This window comes from Neolamprologus multifasciatus, chromosome 10, assembly GCF_963576455.1.
Source record: "Neolamprologus multifasciatus chromosome 10, fNeoMul1.2, whole genome shotgun sequence".
Taxonomy (NCBI): domain Eukaryota; kingdom Metazoa; phylum Chordata; class Actinopteri; order Cichliformes; family Cichlidae; genus Neolamprologus; species Neolamprologus multifasciatus.
In genome coordinates this window covers 16,596,530-16,619,663 of record NC_140448.1, presented here as the reverse complement: position 1 = coordinate 16,619,663, position 23,134 = coordinate 16,596,530, and the positions used below count along the sequence as shown (strand labels likewise).

The following is a 23,134-nucleotide window of genomic DNA, read 5'->3' as shown; positions in this document are numbered from 1 at the left end:
ACAGAGAGAGTGCATGTGTGTGTTTATTTTCGTGCAGTGTGGTCAGCTGCGTAGGAGGTTCCCTGGAGAGGCAAAATGAAGAAGTCTTGTCGAAATTGAAGTGTTGAGTGCTGTAGCAGGAAGCTGAGTGTCAACAGGTTTACAAAGGAAATCTACAGAATCTATTTGAGGCTTAACCCTTGATCCAATATTTGTAGCTTTCTAAATATAAAAAAAACATTTCCAAGACCACAAATGTGAGAATATAAACCACTAAAACATCTGGATTTCCTTGGCAACCATCACTTACTCGTTTGTATTATCTGTCTCCTTCTTTCCTCTGGCATGTACTGTATCTTTCTCCATCTCTCTGCTGTCCTTGCTTACCCACCCACTCCTGCTAAATTCCTTATCCATCCTCCAGGCTTGCAATACAAAATACCCAGATTATGACAGGACGGGCTCTATCTGTGTCAGCGAGCACATCAACAACACCTTGACCCGCTACCGCTGGCTCATCAGTGCCCCAGCTGGCCCTGATGGCGTCACCAGTCCCATGAGGGAGGTGGACTTTGACACATTCTTTACATCCTCCAAGATGATCACACTGGATTCAGTCTACTTCCAAGCAGGCTCCAGGGTCCAGTGTGCTGCTAGAGCTGTTAATTCGAACGGGGATGAGGGCTTAGAGCTCAGCAGCCCTGTTGTCATAATCAGCCGGGTGGAAGGTGAGGACTGAAAATTGAATTAAATCTTATCTGGGCCTGATGTTTCCAGGTGTTTTTTGGAGAATTATTCTACAAGAATTGCAAAAACAACCTACTATACATTACAGCTTTGTTCAGTCAGGGCAACGTTTGATAAAATAGGATTGGTATTCAATCTGTCATTTATATTTGGCCCTCTTTGGGGACATCTCTGCAAGTATACAAGCAGCACCTGTCTATATTATTGGAAGGGTGATGGTTCGATCCCTGGCTCCTCCAACGTGCACGTCAAAGTATACTTGGACAAGATACTGAATATCCAGTCATCCCCACACTCGTACTCACACTCCAATTAATGCATCAGAGCGAATGTGAGCGCTATATTAAAACTCCTTTGCCTCGTTCACCCACATAAATGTTTGAATGAGGCTTTTATTAACAAAACTCTTTGAGTACTCAACATGGGTAGAAAAACATGTTCTTTAAGTACCATCATTGACAACACAGATGATAAAAGTCAGAAACAGGATGAAAATGATGAGCTGGAGACAAAGGTGGGTTGCAAAGCGGCTTGCATGCAAGTGGGAAGCAGCAACTGTACGCAGGCTGTGGCAGTCTAAATAGGGATCCCCATATAAGATTGAGCAATCCGCTGACTTGGGTCGGCACTGATATAAGGTGATTAAACTGATAGGTTGCCTGAAGTTCAGTATTTTTATCTCTGAATTATGATTTAAATTATTTGACAAGTATTCAGATCTTTAAGTAAAAATATTAATGCCAGCAAGGAAACACTTAATTGAGAAAACGGTCTACATATGTTGTAGTTTTAATGAATAATTTATTGGGTAATTGATGTAGTGGAATTTTATTGTAGCTGGTAAGATCTGAACCAATTTTACACATTGTTTAATTTGCAACTTTGTCCTATTTTATAAGATTAATCAAGTGGCATACAGACACACACACACACACACAGACACACACCCACAGACCATTTTCATTGGTTACAATAGCCCTAATGAATCATAATCCAATGCAGATACAAGCTATGTGCAATGAGAATGGGTCAGAGCTCTCACTCGTTTCTCAAATGGGAAAGAAAAAAATAATCATTTTTTGCTGTTGCTATGCTATCACTTATGCCGCACTCATTCCACCTACACATCCCAAATGGAACAAGTTCAGACTCACTCTCTCAGGGTGGTCACAGGGTATTCTTAGAAATATGGAAATCACTATATGACTCAGTAGTAGTTCGGGCAGGTTATGAACAGAAAGGGATTTAAGAGGATATTGCATTTGTAATGTGTAAAAAAAAAGAATAACTAAATAAGGATTTATCACATGTAATTAGCTGTAAGCCATTGCCAGTTACTATATCTTGCATTCTCTAATGTTTTGTAACTGTCTTGTGTCTATTCCTGTGTTTAGACTATCTCTTCTCTGCTCTTCTGTCATTAAAAGGTATGTGTCAACCACGCAAGATGGGCACTGTTGGTGCCGAGCCTTTCTCTGCCAAGCTACGCTACACTGGAGCAGACGACCCAAAACACCCTAACCTCATCAAAGTGACTGTCACCATGCCTCACATAGATGGTATGTAGGAGCTGAAGGCAGAGCTCGTACCACAGATGAAGTGAGGTTTAATGTAGTGTGTGTAATATTCACGTCTGGGGCTCCTCAGGAGCGTGACAGCCAGAATATAGATCTCGCCGGGTTGTACCGAACCCTGCTGTAGAAACCCTCCAGCACACCTGCTACTTAACAATCCTTTCTTGATTTTTAATAAGTTTCCTTCTTCTTCATCTTTTTACTCCTCCTTTTTTATGCCCACCCCTCACCCCCCATCAGTTTTAACTGTCTATATACTCTTTCTTTCCTCTGCATTACTTTTTTTTTTCAATAATCTCTCAGTTCAAATATCAAAGGTAGTTGGGCACGCTCAAAATCAAAAATGTCCTTGTCTGGCAGGAATGCTTCCAGTGATCTCAACTCGCCGTCTCACGAACTTTGAACTGACACTCAGTCACGATGGAACCCGGGTCGGAAACCACCGCTGCTCTAACTTGCTTGACCACACCGAGGTTACCACAGCTCACGGCTTCATCACTGCATCGACGGGCAGCCCTGAGAGCATGGGGGACCCTGCGCCATATCAGTTCAGCAGCTCTCTGCGGGGGAACAGCACACTGCGCTTCTACAGGAACCTCAACCTGGAAGCTTGTCTCTGGGAGTTCACCAGCTACTACCACATGTCTGAGCTGCTTACTGACTGTGGAGGCACCATAGGGACTGATGGACAGGTGAGAGTCTGTTTGCTTGTGTACCTTTCTCCACAATGTATAAATTCCAATCGGGGCTTTGCGTGTACATCCGTTTGACTGTTCTCCTTTGTGAGTGTTTGTGCTCACCTGTATGCGTGCTTGCCTGTATGTTCAGTTTATTTGCAGCCTTGTGAATGAGGAGGACACCCAGACTCAATGGCACCAGAGCTGTTTGCCTGCATTTTATGTCTCATTTGCTGTTTGTGTGTGTGTGTGTTTGCCAGTTTTATACACAAGCATTTGATTGACAGGTTTAGTGTGAAGGTAAACCCACACAAATAAAACACACACACTTATACAAAGAATTGCCAACCTGCCAGTCCGTCACTCATAAATACTCAATACTATTCTCAACACAGAGCACTAAAGCTTACATCCGCATGAAATCTCTGAGTCCTGGGCATCTACACCAATATCCCCAATTCTTAGTTACCTTTTTGGTACTTTTACTGGCTTTCTGTTGGGCTCACTACCAAGTCAAGCACCGCATTCAATTTTGGCAATGTGGCAATCTGTCATTTATGTGCTAACAAGCTTCCAGTTGCTGTTTTCTGTTGTTGCATCATTGCAGCAGATGTTGCAAATGTTGTGCTGTTATAAGGACTATTCTCTTGCTTCCTGTTATTGTGGAGACAGACCCTTGCTCCCTTGCTCATGTCCTGCTGTTCTTTAGTGTTCCACTGGCTTTTTATCTGTGAGCTTGTTGCTGTTGATCAGACTGCTAAGTGTGTGTGTGTGTGTGTGTGTGTGTGTGTGTGTGTGTGTGTGTGTGTGTGTGAAACAGAGATGAGAGGGAGAGAGAGAGAAAGGGAATTATAGATGGAAACATGAATGTACTTGTCCCTAGTCAAACACCAATTAGCTGCACATGATGCAAGTCTTCCACTAGTCTCTAGTCCATGTCATTTGTGAGGTTCCTCAAGGACTGTAGAAAGACAAAAAAGACAGGCGCTACCATGCAGCTGCTCATATCAAAGAGCACAGAAAAAAAAATGTAATAACTCAGAAATCAAACTTTTGCCTGAGTTTTGGGTGAAATAATCATGAGCTGTGATTTATTCTTGCTTTTTTTTATAACAGCTTTGCCTTTCTGTATAACTGCTAGGTTATTTTGTTCTTTGTGGAGTATTTGAAAAAGTGGAACTTTGAATGCCCAAGAAAAGTGCAAGAAAATGATTTTTCAAGAAAGTAAGGAAAGAATGGCTGATTTTAGGAAGCCGTTGTAGTGAAATTGTGGACGGAGCGAGTTTGTTTCTCAATCAGCCAGCTTTTGATTTCCTTTTTCAACACTGGTTCAGTGCTTTGCATGTAAATGCTGTTTTAGAAACCCGACTGGATTTTAAATCATCTGTCCTCAAGTGACAAGCAAAAGTTGATCAGAAAAAGAAAAGACAGAACAAAATCACACTAATTTTTTTGTTACCGAATCGTTTTTTGCTTCTCGTAGTTTCTCTCATCGTTTAATCTCCCCTCCGAATCCACTTCCGTTATTGACTATGCAAATCGAGTAATTTTCACTTCAAGCCAAACAATGATAATTTACTACAGTTTCAGCTTCTGTCAAACTGAACTATTTTGTGTTTTTTAAGGAACATAAAATAGTTCAAAAGCTGTGAAGTCAGACAACATTGCTAAAACAAAATTGGTGAACAGAGACACCTAGTGGTGATTTTGTTTTGTTGTTACCAGGGAACACTGGACATTGCCTGTATCTTGTAGCAGCAGAAAAAGCAAAATGTAATTAAATCCCTTTTAAATACTTGGAAATGTGCTTCACATCTTTATTTCATCAATGATCTACATGATTTATAAGTTTTGAAGTGTTTGGAAAACCTTTTAAAAAACAATGCAATCCCACACCAATGCCCACTGTGGTTCTTGGTGTACAACACAGGAGTTTTCTGCATCTCTGTAGAAACACTGAGTGGGAGTGAAAGAGTTCAAACATTAAACACCTTGTGGAGGAGAACACTGTGTTCATCTGTTACATCTTCTCTGCACTTATTATAGCTTACCGACCTATAATCGCCCTTTAATCTGAAAAGATTTTACCTGTTTTCATCAATGTTGAGGATTTCTGTAGTGTCTTTTCACCCTTCAATTCAATAAGCTTGTTTCATTTTAAAAAATCAAATGACCAGTTCTTCATTGAAACATCTTTACAGGTGCTGAACCTGGTCCAATCCTATGTGACCCTGCGTGTGCCTCTTTATGTATCGTATGTGTTCCACTCCCCTGTGGCTGCTGGTGGCTGGCAGCACTTTGATTTACAGTCCGAGCTGCGCCTCACCTTTGTGTATGACACGGCCATCCTCTGGAAGGATGGCATCGGCAGCCCCCCACAGGCAGAGCTACACGGTATGTCACCAAGACAGAAACAATATTATAGCTTGTGTTTTTGTTCTTGCACAGGATACTCTCCACATCAACAAGACCAGCTCTTGCAAAATTCAGAATGTGTATATTATGTGTGTGTGTTTTTCAAGGTGCTTTGTATCCTATGAGCATGCGCATCAATGAGCAGGGACGTTTGGTGGTGAACTTCCATACCAAGGCTCACTTTAGGGGTCTGTTTGTGAGGTCTCATTCTTCTGGGAAAATAAAACAATCTGGTGAGACTGAAATGTTGTCATTGTATCAGAATTGTATTCTGGGACCATTATTTTAGTATAAAGTATAAAATTTGCTCTCAAAATTACCCTGCAGTCTCAATGTCATCCATGGTGATGAGTGTGGACCACCCTGGCCTGACATTTAATCTGACCTTAGTGAGGAATGAGCCCACCTACAACCAACCAGTCCAGCAGTGGACCTTCACCTCTGATTTTGCAGTAAGACTGCATGAAACTTTTAAATGCCACAATGTAATCTGAGACATGTAGTCTGTTTCAAAGCAGCTACAAGGGCAGATGCAGACTGATGATTTTATATATCTCCCCGCTGCTGCATATAGGTGAGAGACTACTCTGGTACCTACACAGTGAAGCTGATTCCCTGTACAACATCCCAAAATATGGAATACACTGTTGCACCTGTATGCAGTCCCAGAGAACCCGTCACCTTTGATCTGGACATCAGATTCCAGCAAGTAAGTCAGCATCAGCTAAGATTAAGATTCAAGAGTGGCATGTTTCCTCGTTGTAGGAAGGATTTATTCATTTATATTCATTTATTTATTCCATTCTCTGTCTCCAGCTGTAACTGGCAATCTGTCTTCTTTTATGATGCTATCACTTTCTAAATATGTGCATACATTTTTAGGTGAGTGATCCAGTTGCAGTAGAATTCAGTCTCAACACTCAGATGCTCTTGTTGTCCAAAAGAAGCCTATGGCTTTCTGATGGATCCATGGGTTTTGGACAGGAGAGTGATGTTGCCTTTTCTGAGGGTAAGACCTATTAGGTCCCAAGATTTACTGAACTATACTAGTAGAACTATACTAGTCTAAAACATTTCACATTGCTTCTGTCAGTTTTGTAAAGGAAAATGTTTACTTTTCATGCAGACATAGGATTGCTTTAAGTAAATGATTTGCTTTATATTATTAAAAGAAAATATTGTATGAGATTTTAATAAAAGCATTTAATTTAGAGTTTTGGTTTGGTTTGGTTTGATTGAGAATAATTCTTAAAGCAGTGTCTTTTTTGGACAAAATTTTTTTTTAAAAAAGGTACGATTTAGATTTTACGTTTGTCTTTCCTCAGGTGATACAGTATATGGCCGTGTCATGGTGGACCCTGTGCAGAACCTGGGAAATTCTTTCTTCTGTAGCATCGAGAAGGTGTTCCTCTGCACAGGCGCTGATGGATACGTACCCAAATATAATCCGACCAAGTTTGAATTTGGATGCCTGGCAGACTCCCCTTCATTGCTGTATAGATTCAAGATTCTTGTGAGTATTCTTGTTTTCTAATGATAACATTTCATTATGCATGGACATGCAAAATAACATTTAACAATCTTCCATCATCTAAAATACTCCACCAGGACAAGGCTCAGCCGGAGACTCAGGCACGGGCATTCGGCGATGTCAGTTTTAATGCTGTATTGGCAGCGGACGATCCATCAGCCATGTCACTCATCAGGCAACCAGGGTCTGATGGCTTTAGACTGGACTCTGCAGCCATGTTTCAGGTATCCTATATGCTAATGTTTCCTGAAGCCTACAGTTCATTTTTTGTATGAATCAAAAGCTACAGAAATAACCTGCATGACAAAGTTGTGAGGCCCTGCAACTTTGCAGGATATCAGGAGAATAACATAATCCTGTTTATGCATTTGTGATGCTTTTACTTGGAGGGATGTAAAAAATCATTTAGAAATTACTTAAATTAGGGCCAGTAGAAAACTGACTATAAATTGGCTATAGATACCAGATTTTCATTGCACTAGTTAATTTTGAACAATTAAGGATTACAGTTTCTATTTTATTAGGTGTCTGGTTTAGTCTTTGTGTCTTTTGCATCAGTTTAAGGTGAATATAATTCTAAAAAATCCATCATTTTTACTGCTTCTTAGGTTGCTGCAGGTCGTGAATGGTACATTCACACCATCTACACAGTTCGCTCCAAGGAGAATGCCAACAGAGGGATTGGAAAACGCAGCCTAGAGTACCACTCTGTGACTTCCACAAGCAATGATGTGGCCTTGACCCCATCCAGTTTAAAAGGCCACCGCTGGAGGAGGTCAGCTGCCAATAAAGTTCCTGAAATCGCTGAAGATATTGGAGTGGATAAGAACCGTGGTACTAACATCATGCACATAGCTCTGGATCGCACCAAGCGTAGGTCAGTGGGGCCAAATGAACTCTTTGCTGATGGTCTGGAACCCAGGGAGCTGCATGCAGATGACGAAGAGGAGGGTCTGGTAACTGTGGTAGGGGCGCTGATCGGCCTCCTGCTCATTGTCCTCATTATTGTCTCCATCGTGCTGGTGCTCAGATCCAGACAGAAGGATGGGAAGGAAGGATGGAGGGAGGGCGTGCAGGAAGTGGTGAAAGGGTCTGTCAGTACAGAGCCCATGTTGGTGGTGAGGATGCAAGACTGCCGCAACAGCTCAGAGGTCTGAGTAATGAATGCACGGACAGACAGATGGACATGTAGGAAATATATGGGAGCTTTTATAAGTTTTTCTTTGGAATATCTTAAAAAATATATTTAAAAAATGGCATTAAATTTCTTTCATAACACCAAAACTCAAGAGTCATCACGTATGGTATTTAGTGTGCCTGTAAATGGGGGTGAGCTCTACAGTACAGAATATATACTTATCACTGCAACAGCAAAGCAACAACATTTTTTAATTTTTTTTAATTTAATACTCAGACTTGTCCTGCAAGTAGCGTAATACTGCTGTGCTCGCTTAGTGACTTTGTGGTGTTAAAGTGCCTGAAGCAACTACATCCCTTCAGGACAGTCCCAGTCACCCAGTGAACATTTACGATAAAGCGTCACACAGGACAAGTCGAGAGATTTAGCGCCGCGGGTGTACCTTCGGGAAAGGAGGCTAGATATTAACGATATGTGCATCAGAGGAAAGAATATTTCATCTCACAAAGAATGATCTGATGTTTCCTTAAAAAATATGAACGATAAACTATCCCATCATTTTTGCAGTATGCTGAGGATAAAATAGGTTACTGTACACATGCTGAGGTTGTTAGAAACTCCATCCACTGGTGGGAGATAATAGAAAACAAAAGGTAAATACTGGACTTCTGTGAACCAAGTGTTTGGCTTCAAAACTTTTGCTGTATGAGCACATTCATGTTAAATCTGGAGTGAACTGTGCCTTTAAGCCTACAGTTTAGTCTTAAGATATTTGTTGGGGCAGTCGTAAAGACAAGATGGCACCATTTGTGTTTTATTTGTGAATTAAACCTTGCAAAACTTATTATCAAACTCCAGGAATTGAAAACAACTACTGATATAATTTAACGTTTAATCACCAGCTAAACTTTTTTTTATTCCTCCACCATATCTACTGTTCCTCATCATGTTTACCATATACCGAAGAGTGTTTTCCTGCATGTATTTGGCATCTCTGTTGCTCCTTTTTATTTTAGTTTTTTAAATATTACTTGTACAGTTTTAACACTTTAGTTTTCAGCTCATCGCTGCGTCTGATAGCACAATGTTCACTGCTGTCACTGCTATCCTCACAGTGTTGTTGCTCTGTGTTTTTCTAATACTTTCTGTCATTTTGAGGGTTTTTCTTTTCTTTGTTTCTTTATTTAATACTGATTATGGTACATTTGTAACGAGACACTCATCTCAGGAGTTATTTCTTTTACAAAGAATGGACTGTGTGTTATAACACAATTTACTACTGCTGACCGGAGAGCTCTCCAGAGCCACTTTCAACGTGTGTGTTACACTGCTAACAAGTGTGGTGCTGTGAACATTCAAATACTGTATCCATATCCAATGAATTAACCCCCTGTTCTTCCCACATTATGTTCATATTACTTGTCACTAGTGTTGTGTGGGATTTCAGTGTTCTGACTCATTTTGTTTTTCCCAAACAAATGATGCAAAGAAAATAGCTGCTCACAGATCAGTATGTCACTATGGAAAATATCACATTTGAGACTTTTGATATAATCTCATAATTTTGTCGATGTCACTGGTGAAGGTTCTTGTTTATATGTATTGTTAAAACTATGTCTTACTCTGCTATGAATATACGACATGCTGATGTAAGTGTTCCTCAATATTTGTCTTCTTATGGTGTTGTTAGTCATCCTTGTATAATTATTTCTACTATTCATCAGGGTTAGTTGATGTGATGGACATGAGCCGGAAAGCAGCTGAGGTGTGAATCCTCGAGGTATGTCAGGATTTATACATCTGATTGCCAGCTGTGTGTGTATGTGTTTGTATTTTTCTATTTTTCGTTTCCTTTTTTAATTCTACCCTGATGAACTTGGAAATAACACCATATCTGGTATCAAATGCACTTTTTTGCATCGCCTCCCTCACACGCCACTACAAGCTATGCAATGTAATGTATACCCCACAGCCAGTTATTCCCATAATATGACAAATTTAGCACAATCAGACTTGATATTTACTTTGTGTCTTTTTATGAATGGGTTTTTATGTATATGTATTTAAGAATAAATACTGTTTACCGGTGCCTTTTGTTATTTTCATTGATTTAATCAGTACATTTAGGTTTAGAGGTGGGGTGGACCATATGAACTTTAGCGGCTTTGATACTTGATTTGACTTCACTGCTTTGAGACTGAGAATACTTTCCCCAAATTTGTCTCTGTCATGTTAAAATCATCTGTTTTACTGGTCTATGTTCATAGAAACAAAAACATATAGTGGAGGAAGTAATAATTTGATGCCCTGCTGAATTTGTAACTTTGCTTACTTATAAGGAAATTAACTCTCTCTCATTTTTATAGTAGTTGATAGAATATCAATTAAAACTCCAAAATAACACACATTACATATAAGTTGGTCATTTATTTGCATGTCTTTGAGCAAAAAAAGTATTTTATCTCCAAGCAAAACATGACTTAAAGCTTGGTGCAAAAACCATTGTTGGCAAGTACAGCAGTAAGATGTGTCTTGTAGTTGGTCATCAGGTTTGCACATATCTCAGGAGGGATTTTGGCTCACTCCTCTTTACTGATACTCCCTTAATCCTTCAGGTTTCTTGGCAGCCACTTGGCAACTTGAAGCTCCAGGTCTGGAGACCCTAATGCGCTTCTTCTTTAGGCCACTTCTTTGTTGCTGAAAAAAACATCCATCACTAACCCATCTTCAGTGTTCCGGCTGAGAGTAGGAGGTTCTCGTCCAAGATTTTACACTACATTCCCCCGTCACTAGTCCCTCAATGCGGTCGACGTATAACTTGACCAGAAAATCAACCCCAAAGCATAAGGATTCCACTTCTGTGGACTTGACTGAGGGGATGGTGGTCTTTGAGTCACACTCAGCAGTTCTCTTCCATCGAACGTGATGTGTCAAGTTGATTGCAAGCTGATCGAGTAGAGCTTGATTTTGGTTTAATCTGACCACAGTACTTTCCCACAATAATTCTCTGAATCGTTTAGGTGTTCACTGACAAACTTGAGTTGGGCCTGTACATGCGCCTTCTTAAACGGGAGACCCTGCGGGCGCTTCAACATTTCAATCCAGTTATTCATGTTATACAGCAAAACGTGTTACCAGTGGTATTCTTGGTGGCTGTGGTCCCAACTGCCTTCAGATCATTAAGCTGCTCGCTTGTAGTTTGGGCTGATCTGTCACATTACTCATAATCATCCTCACCCCATGAGGCAAGGCCTTGCATTGGATCACCAGACTGAGGGTGGCTGATAGCCATTTTATACTTCTTTCATTTACAAAGAATCACACCAACAGTCACCATCTCACCAAGCTTCTTGATGATGGTCTTCTGGTCTATCCCAGTCTTTTGCTGCTCTACAGTCTGGTCCCGAAGTCCTTTGGTCTTACCCACGATGGGGGAGAGGTTGGAAGATATTTATGCTGTGAATAGGGGTGATTTATACACATAATGAGTTGAGATCAGTACTATCTCTATTTAATTGACTGATTAATTGATTAACTGTAATCTATGTGCCACGTGGGCACACAACCAATTGGTGGGAGCCAGTATTCTGGCTGGGTTGTTGGGGATCAAATACTTATTTCACTCAGTGGCATGAAAATCAATTTTTATATAATGTGTTTTGGTTCTAGATTTCTGGTTGATATTCTGTCTCACCATTAAAGTGAAACTATCATAAAAATTAGGGACTATTTCCCCCACTGTACTAGTAATTTTCCACTTGCTATCACAGACTTAAGAGCTTATTTGGACTGGTGAGTAATAAGTTAAAGTAGCTCAGTTAGCAGCTGACCTGTAAGCACACACATTGTTAATTCACCTTCCTAGGCAAAGTAGGAACGATTAAGAAGGAAAAAATGGCACAATTATGACTGTCAGTGAAATGAGTTAGGCTCCACAATGTCTGTAGGGAAAAATGTTTTAAATGCTCCTCTGGGAAGCAGTAAAATAAAAGTGCAATTTGTGATTTCTTAGATTGAAGACTATGGTTCATCTGACTGCTGTGCCAATAAAGGATATATAATTGAAATACAATTGAATAGAGAGAGAGTGAAAACTGATTGGCTGAGAGCGAAAGCGACACTCCACAAATGTGCCCACTTCCCTCCCTCCATCCTCTTCCTTCACTTCCTGCAGTGGCAGTTCTCCGCTGCTGGTTGGTTTGTAAACATGGCGACTGCTGGTACATCTGGAGATGACCTGAGGAAGGAACTGACATGTGCTATTTGTTTGGACTTCTTCAAGGACCCCGTTATTCTGAAATGCGGCCATAATTTCTGCCGCTTTTGCATCTGTATGCACTGGGATGAAAATGGCGGAGACTATGGGTATCAGTGTCCTCAGTGCCGAACGGTAAGTTAATACAGTATGTACGCCTTTTTGTTTTTATTTTTTTGAACCTCGCCTGAAGGCAAATACAATAACACGGCGGTGACAGTGTTTCTTCGAATGTCTTTTTTTATTTTATAAATATCTACGAGAAATGACACCGCGTGTTTGGCTACTGTTTTTAAAAAAATAACGGATACCTACGCAGTGCATATTGCAGTTGCTAGGATAGCTGGTTGTTGTTGGGGTTTTTTTCCCCTCCTTCCCTTAGCTAACGGTAGTCAACCTGTCAACACATGAGCTGGAAGGTTAAAAGCTTAGCTCCAAAAATGATATGATGTACGCAACCTTGTGCTTGGTTAGTCGTCCTTAGCTTCTTTCTTTATTCCGTCAGGTGTTCAACAAGAGGACTTTCACTAAAAACTATCTGGTGCAGAACTTGGTGGCCAAACTGGACGATCTGGAGTGCCTGGGTGCTTGTCCTGCCCCCTCCAAGCCTGTGAAATTTGGTGAAAAGTGTGAGCATCATGGTGAAGAGCTGAAACTCTACTGCCAGACCGATAAGAGGCCTATCTGTGTTGTCTGCAGGGAATCTAGATCACACAGGTTGGGTTTTTTGTTTGTTTTTTATGATTGACTTTACAAATATCACACCACAGCTCTGTGCCCTGAAAAGATTTTATTAATGACAGATATTAGTAGTACACTGGACAGTATGAACCAGATTTTTAGGAATAATAAGGGGGGCGATGTAAAAAGCACCATTTACATCTTATGTTTTGTGTGTGCCATGCTCAATGGTATTATCTTAATATTAACAGAATATTTTCACATTTTTACTTTTACTTTTTTTGTTTTGTTTTTGCATCCTGTATCGCCTAAATAACTTGCAAGCATTTACTAATGTAACCATTATCATTGGAAATTGGGACCCATAGCATGACTGGCAGCTGCTTATGACCCCACGGCAAGCTTGGGAAGCACTGCAGTATATATTCATTTCATAGTAAGATCCCAGGAGTGTTGTAGAATGAGGTTTTTGGCACTGATGTACCCAAGACTCATTTGGAATAGAATAGAATTCAACTTTATGGTCATTGCACACATCACAGGTACAAGGCAATGAAATTTGGAAGCATCATTGTGAATGCCTAGTGTACGAGTGTCCGTCTGTGAATTAACTTTAGTTTGAGACCGGTATTGAGGAGGGGCAGCCACAGTGTGCAATGACCTCAGCAAGACATTAAGCGACTTATAGCAAGGGCAGACAAAGTGGGTGGGGCTCACACATAGATTATATAGAGGATGTACCTCTGAAAAGTGAAGCCAATGCAAAAGTGCTTTAAACATGCTTTATTTAAATATGCACTGGGGCATATTGGTTATGGTTCTAAAAGACTTCCCATCTTTTAGAGCTCTATAGGGAAAACTGCCCTCTGCCACAACTGTTAATCATTTTCTCCTGCATTTATGGGTTTGGTTGCTCAATTCAGGTCATACTGTAGGAGAAACAAATTTCTTTCAGTACATTTTAAGTAGAGGAAATGCTGATTATCTAAAATAAGCTAACTTGCTAATAACTTGTCAATGAGCATGTGGTGGTACCTAGGCAACCAGAGCCTGGAAAGTCTGCTTGTCAACTACAAAGTGTCTGCAAAAAAGCAACTTAACCTCTTAAGCCCCAACGCCCCCTGATACGGGGGCAAAAAGCAGGAGATCAGTTAGGCTTGGGGCTTAAGAGGTTAAAAAAGTATATCTTCAAATAACTGTTCAGAACTTTGTTTAAAAGAGCTTTATAAATAAAGTTGTTATTATAAACAACTTGAGGATGAGTGCATTGGTGCTTATGTGGACACGCCTTTAGCTGACCAAATTTAAATTGTTTGCTCAGCAAAACAATATTTCAGAACTAGCATTGGTCATGGCTTTTAACTGTATCCTAGAAACTGATTTGCAAGCATTTGCATCTTTATTTGTTTCTCAAATCTTGGCATGTCAAACAGAAGCTGATGGTGTAAAATGGTACAAACATGATAAATGGTGACTACTTTGTTCACTGGGCAGGTGAGGGGTTACTGGTTCAAATTGCCAAATCATACATACATAGCTACCCTCTGCAGCCACTCCCTTGTCACAAGGGGTTGCTAAGGAAAAGATGAGAGAAGTGCACCTCTGTAGCTCTACATTTAGACTGTCTCAACTTAATACTCAAAGTTCCTGATCTCACCATTCTCTTTTAACTAAAATGTGAAGCAGTAATCTTTCAGGCTTCTGTTGTTCTAACTTAGAAGGAACTTGATGAGAACTTGGTGCTCATTCTACAACACTGTAGTCTACCTTTAGCACCAGGTAAGCAGCAGCAGTGGTCCAGCTGTCATACTAAAATGCATAAGGGACCCTGAAGTCCAGGGACAGATGCAGGTATGAGATGCCTATGAAAAAGACCTCAGGTTGTTTTCTAAAAGATCTGGGTTTAGGAGTCCCAGAAAAAGGCTTCACATCAGAGAACCTTCCAGATGGACCTACTCTAAACAGAAAATATTTGATGTACCAAATGCTGTTGCACTTCAGAAATCTGCCTCAAAAGGGTTGCAAATGCACATGATATGATCCACATGATAAGATTTACAAATGTGTACTATGGTTTTTGTTTGTCCTTTTGAGGAGTTAAGTCCTCAAAAGGACTGCTTCAATCTGCGTGCTTCAATCCACATAAATGCGAAGAAAATGCATACATCCAAACCTGAATAAATACCGATCATTTTTGCACAGTTTAAGTTTAGGTCACAAATCTGGTCATTTTACCTTTTGAAAACCTTCCTGTGTGTACAAATATCTAAGAACTACACGCAACTCCTCTCTTGCTCACTTACAAAACCTTAAATATGTGTGGCCAAATTGCCTATATGCATGGGGTTTTGAGACAAATTTAACGCTGCCAGCTACAGATCCACAAATATAAGCTATGTTCAAATCCCAGTGTAAAACTGGGACATCTGGCCTTCCATTGCATGCATATGGGTTTTTGTTTGTTGTTGTTTTTTTTTTTTCTAAATAAACAGAACAGCTGGTAATCCCTTTTACAAGAAAATACGGATTTACCAATTACAGACCCTACACAGTAGCCTGCCACCTTCTGAAATGTTAAGGATAATTAATTACGCTAATATCAGTGTTGGCCTGATTTCATTAGAGAATGCTCAGATTAACATAAAGGGTTTATTCCACTTTACCTCGGCTATATCTGTATTCAAAATATGGAGCATATACTTAATGCAGAGGATGGTCCCAAAATTGGAAGCAGTTTGTTCGCACTAACCAAAACAACTACAATCTTCATCTCATGCGGCCCCCTGGCGCCAGCTGGATGCTCAAGGCAAAAGCTGGCGGGAATAACAAAATTCTCCTTGGATAACAAGACTGTTGTGACTCTCTCCCCCACCCCAAGGCCACCAGCATCGACCGAAGACTGTTGACTTTTGCCTAACCGGGTGAAGGGACACTTTCTCTCTGCTGAGCACACACACATACGCATGTGCACTGACACAGACCTACACTCAAGTACACCAGACCCTACACCAATTTCCCTCAGGATGAATAAAGTATTATCAATTTGTACACAGAAAATTTTACCTTTCGAAAACTTATTGGATTTGTGAGCTCAACTTGACTGTGTAGAACTGATCAGTATTTATTTATATTTTATTTATTGAAGCACATGCTCATGAGTCCATAGGTTACACACAACATTGCACACATTTGTAAAGCTTAGTTTATGCTTGTGGATCATATCATACACTTTTGCAACCCTCTTGAGGCAAATTTGTCTCCATATTGATGTTATAGTCTTCACTTTTGTAATCTGTCGGTGACCTGATGTGACATGAATAATGTTCATTGATTAAAGTGAAAGATGACTAAAACCTAAAACTGAGGATTGTGGCTAGTTCCTGTCTTAGGGGTATTAACGAGTAACTTTTTAAACATTATTCATATAACTAAAAAAGGACTCGCTGAAAGCTTTCAACCATTCTAATCCACTATGAGCAGTTCTAAAACTGCTATTTTTCTGTCACAGCAGTTTCCCAGTTAATTCAAACAACAAGAAAAACTCTTTATAAACGACACACTATGCAAAACGGATCATATGAATTGTGTTTATTTGTTCCTTTTTATCTTCAGATGAAGAATTGTGTAAAATAACATTTGCTCTGTTGGATAATTATATTGTGGAAAGTTAATCCATTGGGATTTGTAAGAAACAATCTAAACATCTGTCTGAAAGGAAGTTCTAGATGACACAGTGAGTCCAATGTTTATTTATTTTTGATTGCAACAAATTGTTCTGTAACATGCTGAGTGTTTCGTTTCAGACACCATGATGTGGCACCAGTGCCAGAAGTTGTGAATGACATGAAGGTAGCAGTAGTGTTGTTGTTGTTGTTGTTGTTGTTATTATTATTTATTTTTAAGTAGTCTCCTATTATGTATTGGTAACTTAGACTATTATTTACTGCATCTCTAATATTTGCACTGTTGCCCTGCTTTCCTGACTACATGTCTTCCTGTACATTTGTTACAGATGGAACTGAAACTGAGGCTAATGGAGCTCAACTGGCAGAAGTCTCAATGTGTAAAAGTTGTTACGGCTGATGAGCTCACTAAAAGTGAACTGAGGGTATGGAATGACAGTTCTTACTTGCTCTTTTTGTGAACTTGGTGTTTGTTCAAGTGGCCATTTTTGCATATTGCATGCAAACATTCAGTTGTACACAGTGAAATTTTAGTGGACTGCTGAACATGCATTTCTTGAGCATTCATCTTAAAGTTATGTTAACATTATAGTTCTGGTCAGTCAATATTATTTTGTTTGTTTTGGTTGGGGGGTAAGAGCCTTGTCAGGATGACTCTAGCAGATTCTCAGCTCTGTTTATTCTGCTTTGCTCAGGCTGACATGCTTGTTTGCACAAATGACTCTGCCATATTATTTGGAAATGCATGGTCACATTTAAAAGATGACTTAAACCACAGATCGTGTGTCATTCATAGTTTAAACCAACAGTGTCGTTGTTTGTGGTCGGCGTCACTAGAACTGTAATGTGACCAGTGTTGGGTGTAATGCGTTACTGTAATTAAATTACTCTTCCACTGAAAAAGGAGAGTAACTAATTACTGTTCATTTTTAGGCATTTTAATTTCAGTTACTTACAATGTACTTGCATTACATTGTAAAATAATTCAACTCGCTGAATATCATTATTTAATTTCAATAATTTATCTTCTAAAGGTAGAAGTAAACTCTGCCGCTTTAACATCGTTGTAGTGCAGGTGCACGTCATTTCGCGCCAGTTTGCTGCATAGTCGTATTCTAAAACGGAAGATGTCGGACTCGGCTGAAGCGAGTGGCTGTTTTATGAAATGGACATATTCCTGTCTGTTCACTTTTCTGAAACAAGCAGACAAGAACATTACCGTAATATGTAAGCTATGTCCTGGGGAGAAAACTATCGGCCGCTGTTAATAGCAGGAGTAATCTACTGAAGCGCCTGACACAAGAGCATAGACGAACACTTCTGAGTGATCCTTGTTCATCATTCATGGATAACACCGCAGCAACTCCTGCTAAGCAAGTAAAACTTGATTTTTACTTCAGCAGCACAGAAAGCGTCTGAAGGTGAGCTTAAAAAATGATTGCAAGCTGCTTTGTGGAAGAGATGCTACCGCTGCGTACTGAGTCTCCGTCTTTAAAAAATAAAATAATTATTTAAAGAGTTTAATATCTATTGTTTGTCCACTCAAGGTTTATAGGGATTTTAAGAAGTATTTAGTTAAATTACTTATTGAGTAATTAAGTAACTTTTCAAACACAGTAATTAGACAAGTATTTTAAATACAATATTGATTACGTAATTAGTAATTAATTAAAGTAACTTACCCAACACTGAATGTGACACATTTATCTTAAACTTTTCTTTTGCTCTAGTTGAAAAAGCAGAGACTCAAGGAAAAGATTGAAGCAGACGTCGGTGCCTTGGTCCAGTTTTTGCTGGACGAGAGGGACTCACTGCTTGAGAGCCTGGACGCTGAGGAAGTGGCCACCATGGCTGTTATAGATGACAACTTGAAGACTGTGGAAACGGAAGCAGCAGCTGTGGACAAAGCTATAGCAGCTATCCACAGCCAGATCAATGGAAAAACTAACTTTGAGGTCAGTTGACTTCAAAGGTTAACTTGTAAATTGTCAGACGATGGCTATGGCATAAGAGTTGGATAACGATATTGCTGCGTTCCCATCCCAAACCCTTTTGCTTCAAAAAGGATAAAGCAGTATTCTTAAGAATGAGAATGTCCTGTAACATTTCTTTTTATCAGGCTTCTTCTGTTAAAAGCTGCACTATTGCCTTTACCTTTTTGTGTTAATGCAATCATGCTGACTGAAAATGACAAACGTGTGGCCTTTTTTTTTTTTTTTTTTTTTTTTTTAAACTGTACACAAGTTAAAATGCTTGTTTATAACTGGGTGATAATCATACATTTTAAAGCTGAAATAAAAGCACAGCCATTGTCTTTAGGTTGACAATGGGATGGGAAAATTTGGTGCACAGAGTTGTAGTTATAAAATTAGACCTAGGAACACACCCCTAGTCAACCAGAGTAGCCTTAAATACTGTTTACTGTAGATACTCAGGAGCCCAAATTGTTGTATTTAAATATCACATGGAAAGCCAAACGTGAAGTAAAACCCCACCAGCAAATAGCCGCCATCATCCAACATTCTTTATTTTGACAAGCTTCTCTAAATTACCATTAAAAGCAGAGTTGCTGTGGATGTGAGCATACTGCATGGCCATTCATCATGCAAAGACAAACAGTCATGAAACTGGTCTGATTTCATATTCTTATAAAAGGACTTTAAATATTAATTTGTGATAAACTGCAGACACCCTGATGACAGTTTACCACTGTGCACTAAGGATTAAGGATCAAAGCGTCCTTAAAATGGCATATGGGCACATGGGGCTGCTCAAAGCAACAGAAATGTTATGAAACTTGTTTGTTAGGGTTTGAATTATACATTAAACCACAAATTAAGTATTTTCTTTCTTTTCTTCCCCCCCCTGCAACAGAGCCTTGCTGAGACATTTAATGAGTAAGTAGCTTTTTGTTCATTTATTACAAAAATGCTTTAGAAAGACCCAGCATGTTAATTTCCATGTTTCTTCTGCAGAGTTGTACAGTGCAAGCCTTTCACCTCTTTGGAGCCGGTTAACTGTCCGACTGAATTTACAGACTTCTCAGGGCCCTTTCAGCTCATCATGTGGAAAAAGATGATGCACGTGCTGCACACTAGTAAGTTGAAGAATCATGCACTGTCAGTGCTTAAGAGATGCTATATTTGAACTGTAAGACTGATTTTTAGGCATGAGGTCGGGCATTTTCAGCCTAAAGCTTGCTGGATGGTGAATATATTAAAGTCTCTAAAGAAACCGCAGTAATGCAGGTTAAATTTTCTGCATGCTTTCTTTTTTAAAAGGGGTTGCTGTCTAATAGGGCTGCAACTAATGATTCTTTTTGATAGTCAACTAATCTGCTTTTTTTTTTTCTGCACTCAGACTTTTATCAGTCCTAATAAGGATCTGATTTTTATCAGCATACAAATGATTATATTTCTAAGCACAAATGACAGTATAAAAAAATATCAATTCCAACAGGCAGTTTGTCTACCAAGTCTGCTCTTTTAATCTTTTAAAAATGTAGTATCAGGTCAGCTTAAGACTAATGTCATTTAATCTGTCATGGCGTCTCCATAGTGCCCCAGAACCTCACCTTGGACCCAGACACCGCTCACCCAAACCTGCTTATCTCGGACTTTGACACCAAAGTGGAGGAGGGCCGTGTCCGCAGCCAGGAGCCAGACCTGCCTGCCCGCTTCAATCGGTTCTGTGGCGTCCTCTCCACAGCCCAGTATGCTAGTGGCCAGCACTACTGGGAGGTGGATGTGAGGGACAAAGGTGTGTGGTACCTGGGAGTGACCACAGAGTGCAGCAACAGGAAGGGCTTCGTCAGCCTCACACCCTCCGCAGGATACTGGAGCCTGTGTCTGCAGGACCGGCTGTACGCCAATGGGGAGGACGGACGCATTCCAGTTGCCGACTACTGGAATTCTCCTCGCGTGGGTGTGTACCTGGACTATGACAACGGGCGTCTTAGCTTCTATGATGCTGTAACAATGAAGAGGCTGTACATATTTGACACCTGCTTTGAAGAGCCCGTCTACCCTTTCTTCAGCCCAGGGAAAAATGACCCAGGCAGCAGACTGCAAATATGCCACTATTACTGAGAGTTTAACGCCTGTGTGTTCATTTCTGCCTGTTGGCAAGGCTTTATCTCATAGATCAGGCTGGAGTGATAGGCTGATGTTGACCCTTGAAGTCATGTATGCTTTTGAGTTGTCTTACTGGTTTTTAGAAAGTACATTTTTTCATTAAATAAAAAGTACCAGGTGCACACAAATTTGGTAGTTTTCAACTTGGACACACACTGTAGGCTCATACCTCCTCCTTTGCCTGGGGGTTTGGAGAAGTGCTTTGCTATTCATCACTGTGTCTGCTGGGTTGCAGATGCCTCGGATGCTCTTGTTGTTCAGAGCATATTCAGAGCTGTTATCCCGTTAGCAACAACTATGCCATACTTCTACTACTACTACTACTACTACTACTACTATAAAAGCTCACTCTTAGAAGGGTCAGTGGTGAAGCATTGTCTGGTATAGTTTGAATGTCTGTCGTTATCATGCTAAACATTCTCTCATCAATATGAGACTGAACACTCAATTTTGTCCATATTGTACTGATTTTAGCTCACAATTAGACTTTCAGGAATGAATGGAAGTGGCAACATCCATCAGTACAAATCATTTTATCACAAACCTTTTTAAACACTTAATTTTATATAAGATAAAAAGTTAAAGTCGCACGCTTGGCATTTTTCATTTTCGAACTTTTCCTCTGTATATTGCTGAGTTGCGTCTTTCTTGCAGCTTATTTTTGATGCTGCAATTTTTTTTATTTTTTTTATTTTCTTTTTCCCCCTGGTGTTGAAAGCAAATCCGTTTCAGTCAGTGTTGGTATTGATCTGGATAGAAGGCAAAACTATGACAGTATTCTAACTGCAGGCTCAGCAAGCATTAGCTGTTGCATATACTTGCATGGAATTTGTTTTTCTTTTTTTCTTTTTTTTTTTCTTTCTGTTCACAGCACAAAATTGGGGAAACTCATGGACTGGAAAGACTGACCTAAAAGCTAAAGAGGAGGAAAACACTTAAACAATTTTTTTTTTTTCTTATTTTTCATAAACAGAATTTTGTTTTCAAATCATCACCATTGTATTTTAAGTATTTTTGTCCCCATTTAACTTTTTTAAATGTGTTTTTGCTTTTTGCCCCCCCCCCTTTTTTTTTTTTTTTTTTTTTTTTTGGTAATATTAAATGGTCTCATTTGAAACGCACCATGTGATCACTGACAGTATGTGAGAATTCAATTCTCTTTTTGGAGGTCTGCCATCACATGTTGGGACTGAACCTCTACTCTTTAACTTTGAGTATTTGCTGGTAAATGTTGTCTCAGATGGTGTATCTTATTCAATACATACTTTTTATTGCTGAAATGTTGGTTGTTTTTTTTGTTTTTTTCCTTTGGGGGGGCTTCTATTAATGTGATTGGTGTTTCTCACATTAGGATTAAAAGATGCAAAGTGTATTTGTGACTTGTAAGTCTGTCATTCATTTAAAACACTTTGTATTTAGACAGTGCAGTGAAATTAGAATAGTGTTGCAACTTCTTCTACAATTTCCTTTAAACTGAACTTTATCTTTGCTATAAGGTTACTAAAGATCAAAAACAAGACAAGTCTCTGCAATTTAGTATTTCCTGCTGCACTTGGGATCGTTGTCTTGTTACATGCCTCAGTTTTTGCCATGCTTTAGCTGTCAGACAGATGGCCTTGCGTTGAACTCTAGAGTACTTTGGAATATTTGGGTTATACTTTAGTTCCAGGTGTCCAAATGTGGTGGGCTTTGTTTTTTGAAAACTTGTCTTGAATGTTTTCCTGTTGCGTATCTTTCATTACAGAATGATACACAGTTGAACTTGTTTGGAAATGACCTAACAGACTCTCCAGACTTTTAAAACTTTTGTATGACCCCTTAATTCCTATAAAAGCATTAAGTGTTTACTTATGTTTTTCCCATGCTGTTCCTGCGGATGGGTGTAATTTTTGTTAAATGCCATGGTGTAAGGCCACATTTTGTAGTTTATCTGAGGTTTAACTTTTAAGACTTGACCTTTGAATTTAAAGTGTATTTTTGTTTACCATGACTGTATAGTTTTAATCAGCTGATAAAAACTGAGTTATTGCATCCAGCTGATAAAAATGCTAATAGCTTTGGTTCATTCTACTAACAAAACAGGCTGCTTTCCATTTTCCCCAAGATTTTCATCCTTCCGTTCCCTAATCTTGATATTGGGTGTGGTATTGCTAATTTCATACTGCAAGAACATTTAAGGAAGAGGTGAGAAGGCTGTTCTTATTGTGTCCTCATTTCTTTGATAATGACTCGTTCTTGACTAAAAATAATTTTGGTTTAAGGACGGGCCATACAAATGACCATTGTGTTTAGGTTGACAATCATATGCATACTTGCAGTAA

At 39.5% G+C, this 23,134-nt stretch overlaps 2 protein-coding genes across 3 annotated transcripts in view; both read left to right on the top strand.

Annotated features, from left to right (window-relative positions):
• frem2a (FRAS1 related extracellular matrix 2a) overlaps positions 1–9,459 on the top strand; it is a 73,163-nt gene extending 63,704 nt beyond the window's left edge. The window contains exons 14-24 of the mRNA XM_085174452.1: positions 404–707; positions 2,154–2,285; positions 2,661–2,992; positions 5,179–5,371; positions 5,500–5,625; positions 5,720–5,844; positions 5,967–6,101; positions 6,275–6,401; positions 6,718–6,905; positions 7,001–7,147; positions 7,532–9,459. Coding sequence (XP_085030578.1) covers positions 404–707; positions 2,154–2,285; positions 2,661–2,992; positions 5,179–5,371; positions 5,500–5,625; positions 5,720–5,844; positions 5,967–6,101; positions 6,275–6,401; positions 6,718–6,905; positions 7,001–7,147; positions 7,532–8,080 — 2,358 coding nt within the window. The 3' untranslated portion in view covers positions 8,081–9,459. The remainder of the gene's footprint in view (positions 1–403; positions 708–2,153; positions 2,286–2,660; positions 2,993–5,178; positions 5,372–5,499; positions 5,626–5,719; positions 5,845–5,966; positions 6,102–6,274; positions 6,402–6,717; positions 6,906–7,000; positions 7,148–7,531) is intronic.
• Positions 9,460–12,201: 2,742 nt separating this feature from the next.
• On the top strand, positions 12,202–22,757 carry trim47 (tripartite motif containing 47). Of its 2 annotated transcripts, none has more exons than XM_085174453.1 (8): positions 12,202–12,451; positions 12,822–13,033; positions 16,801–16,846; positions 17,010–17,105; positions 18,411–18,635; positions 19,555–19,577; positions 19,656–19,777; positions 20,239–22,757. In XM_085174453.1, the coding sequence occupies exons 1-8, from the start codon at positions 12,269–12,271 to the stop codon at positions 20,766–20,768; spliced, it is 1,437 nt and encodes a 478-aa protein (XP_085030579.1). In that variant the 5' UTR covers positions 12,202–12,268; the 3' UTR covers positions 20,769–22,757. The 2 variants fall into 2 exon arrangements, with proteins under 2 accessions (XP_085030579.1, XP_085030580.1); XM_085174454.1 differs by lacking the exon at positions 12,202–12,451 and adding an exon at positions 12,618–12,735.
• Positions 22,758–23,134: the final 377 nt, after the last annotated feature.

Coding starts and splice junctions, on each gene's coding strand:
- trim47 (XM_085174453.1), top strand. CDS start 12,269: ATGGCGACTGCTGGTACATCTGGAGATGACCTGAGGAAGGAACTGACA. Junction 18,636..19,554: donor ATGGAAAAACTAACTTTGAG/GTCAGTTGACTT, acceptor CCCCTGCAACAG/AGCCTTGCTGAGACATTTAA. Junction 19,778..20,238: donor GATGCACGTGCTGCACACTA/GTAAGTTGAAGA, acceptor GCGTCTCCATAG/TGCCCCAGAACCTCACCTTG.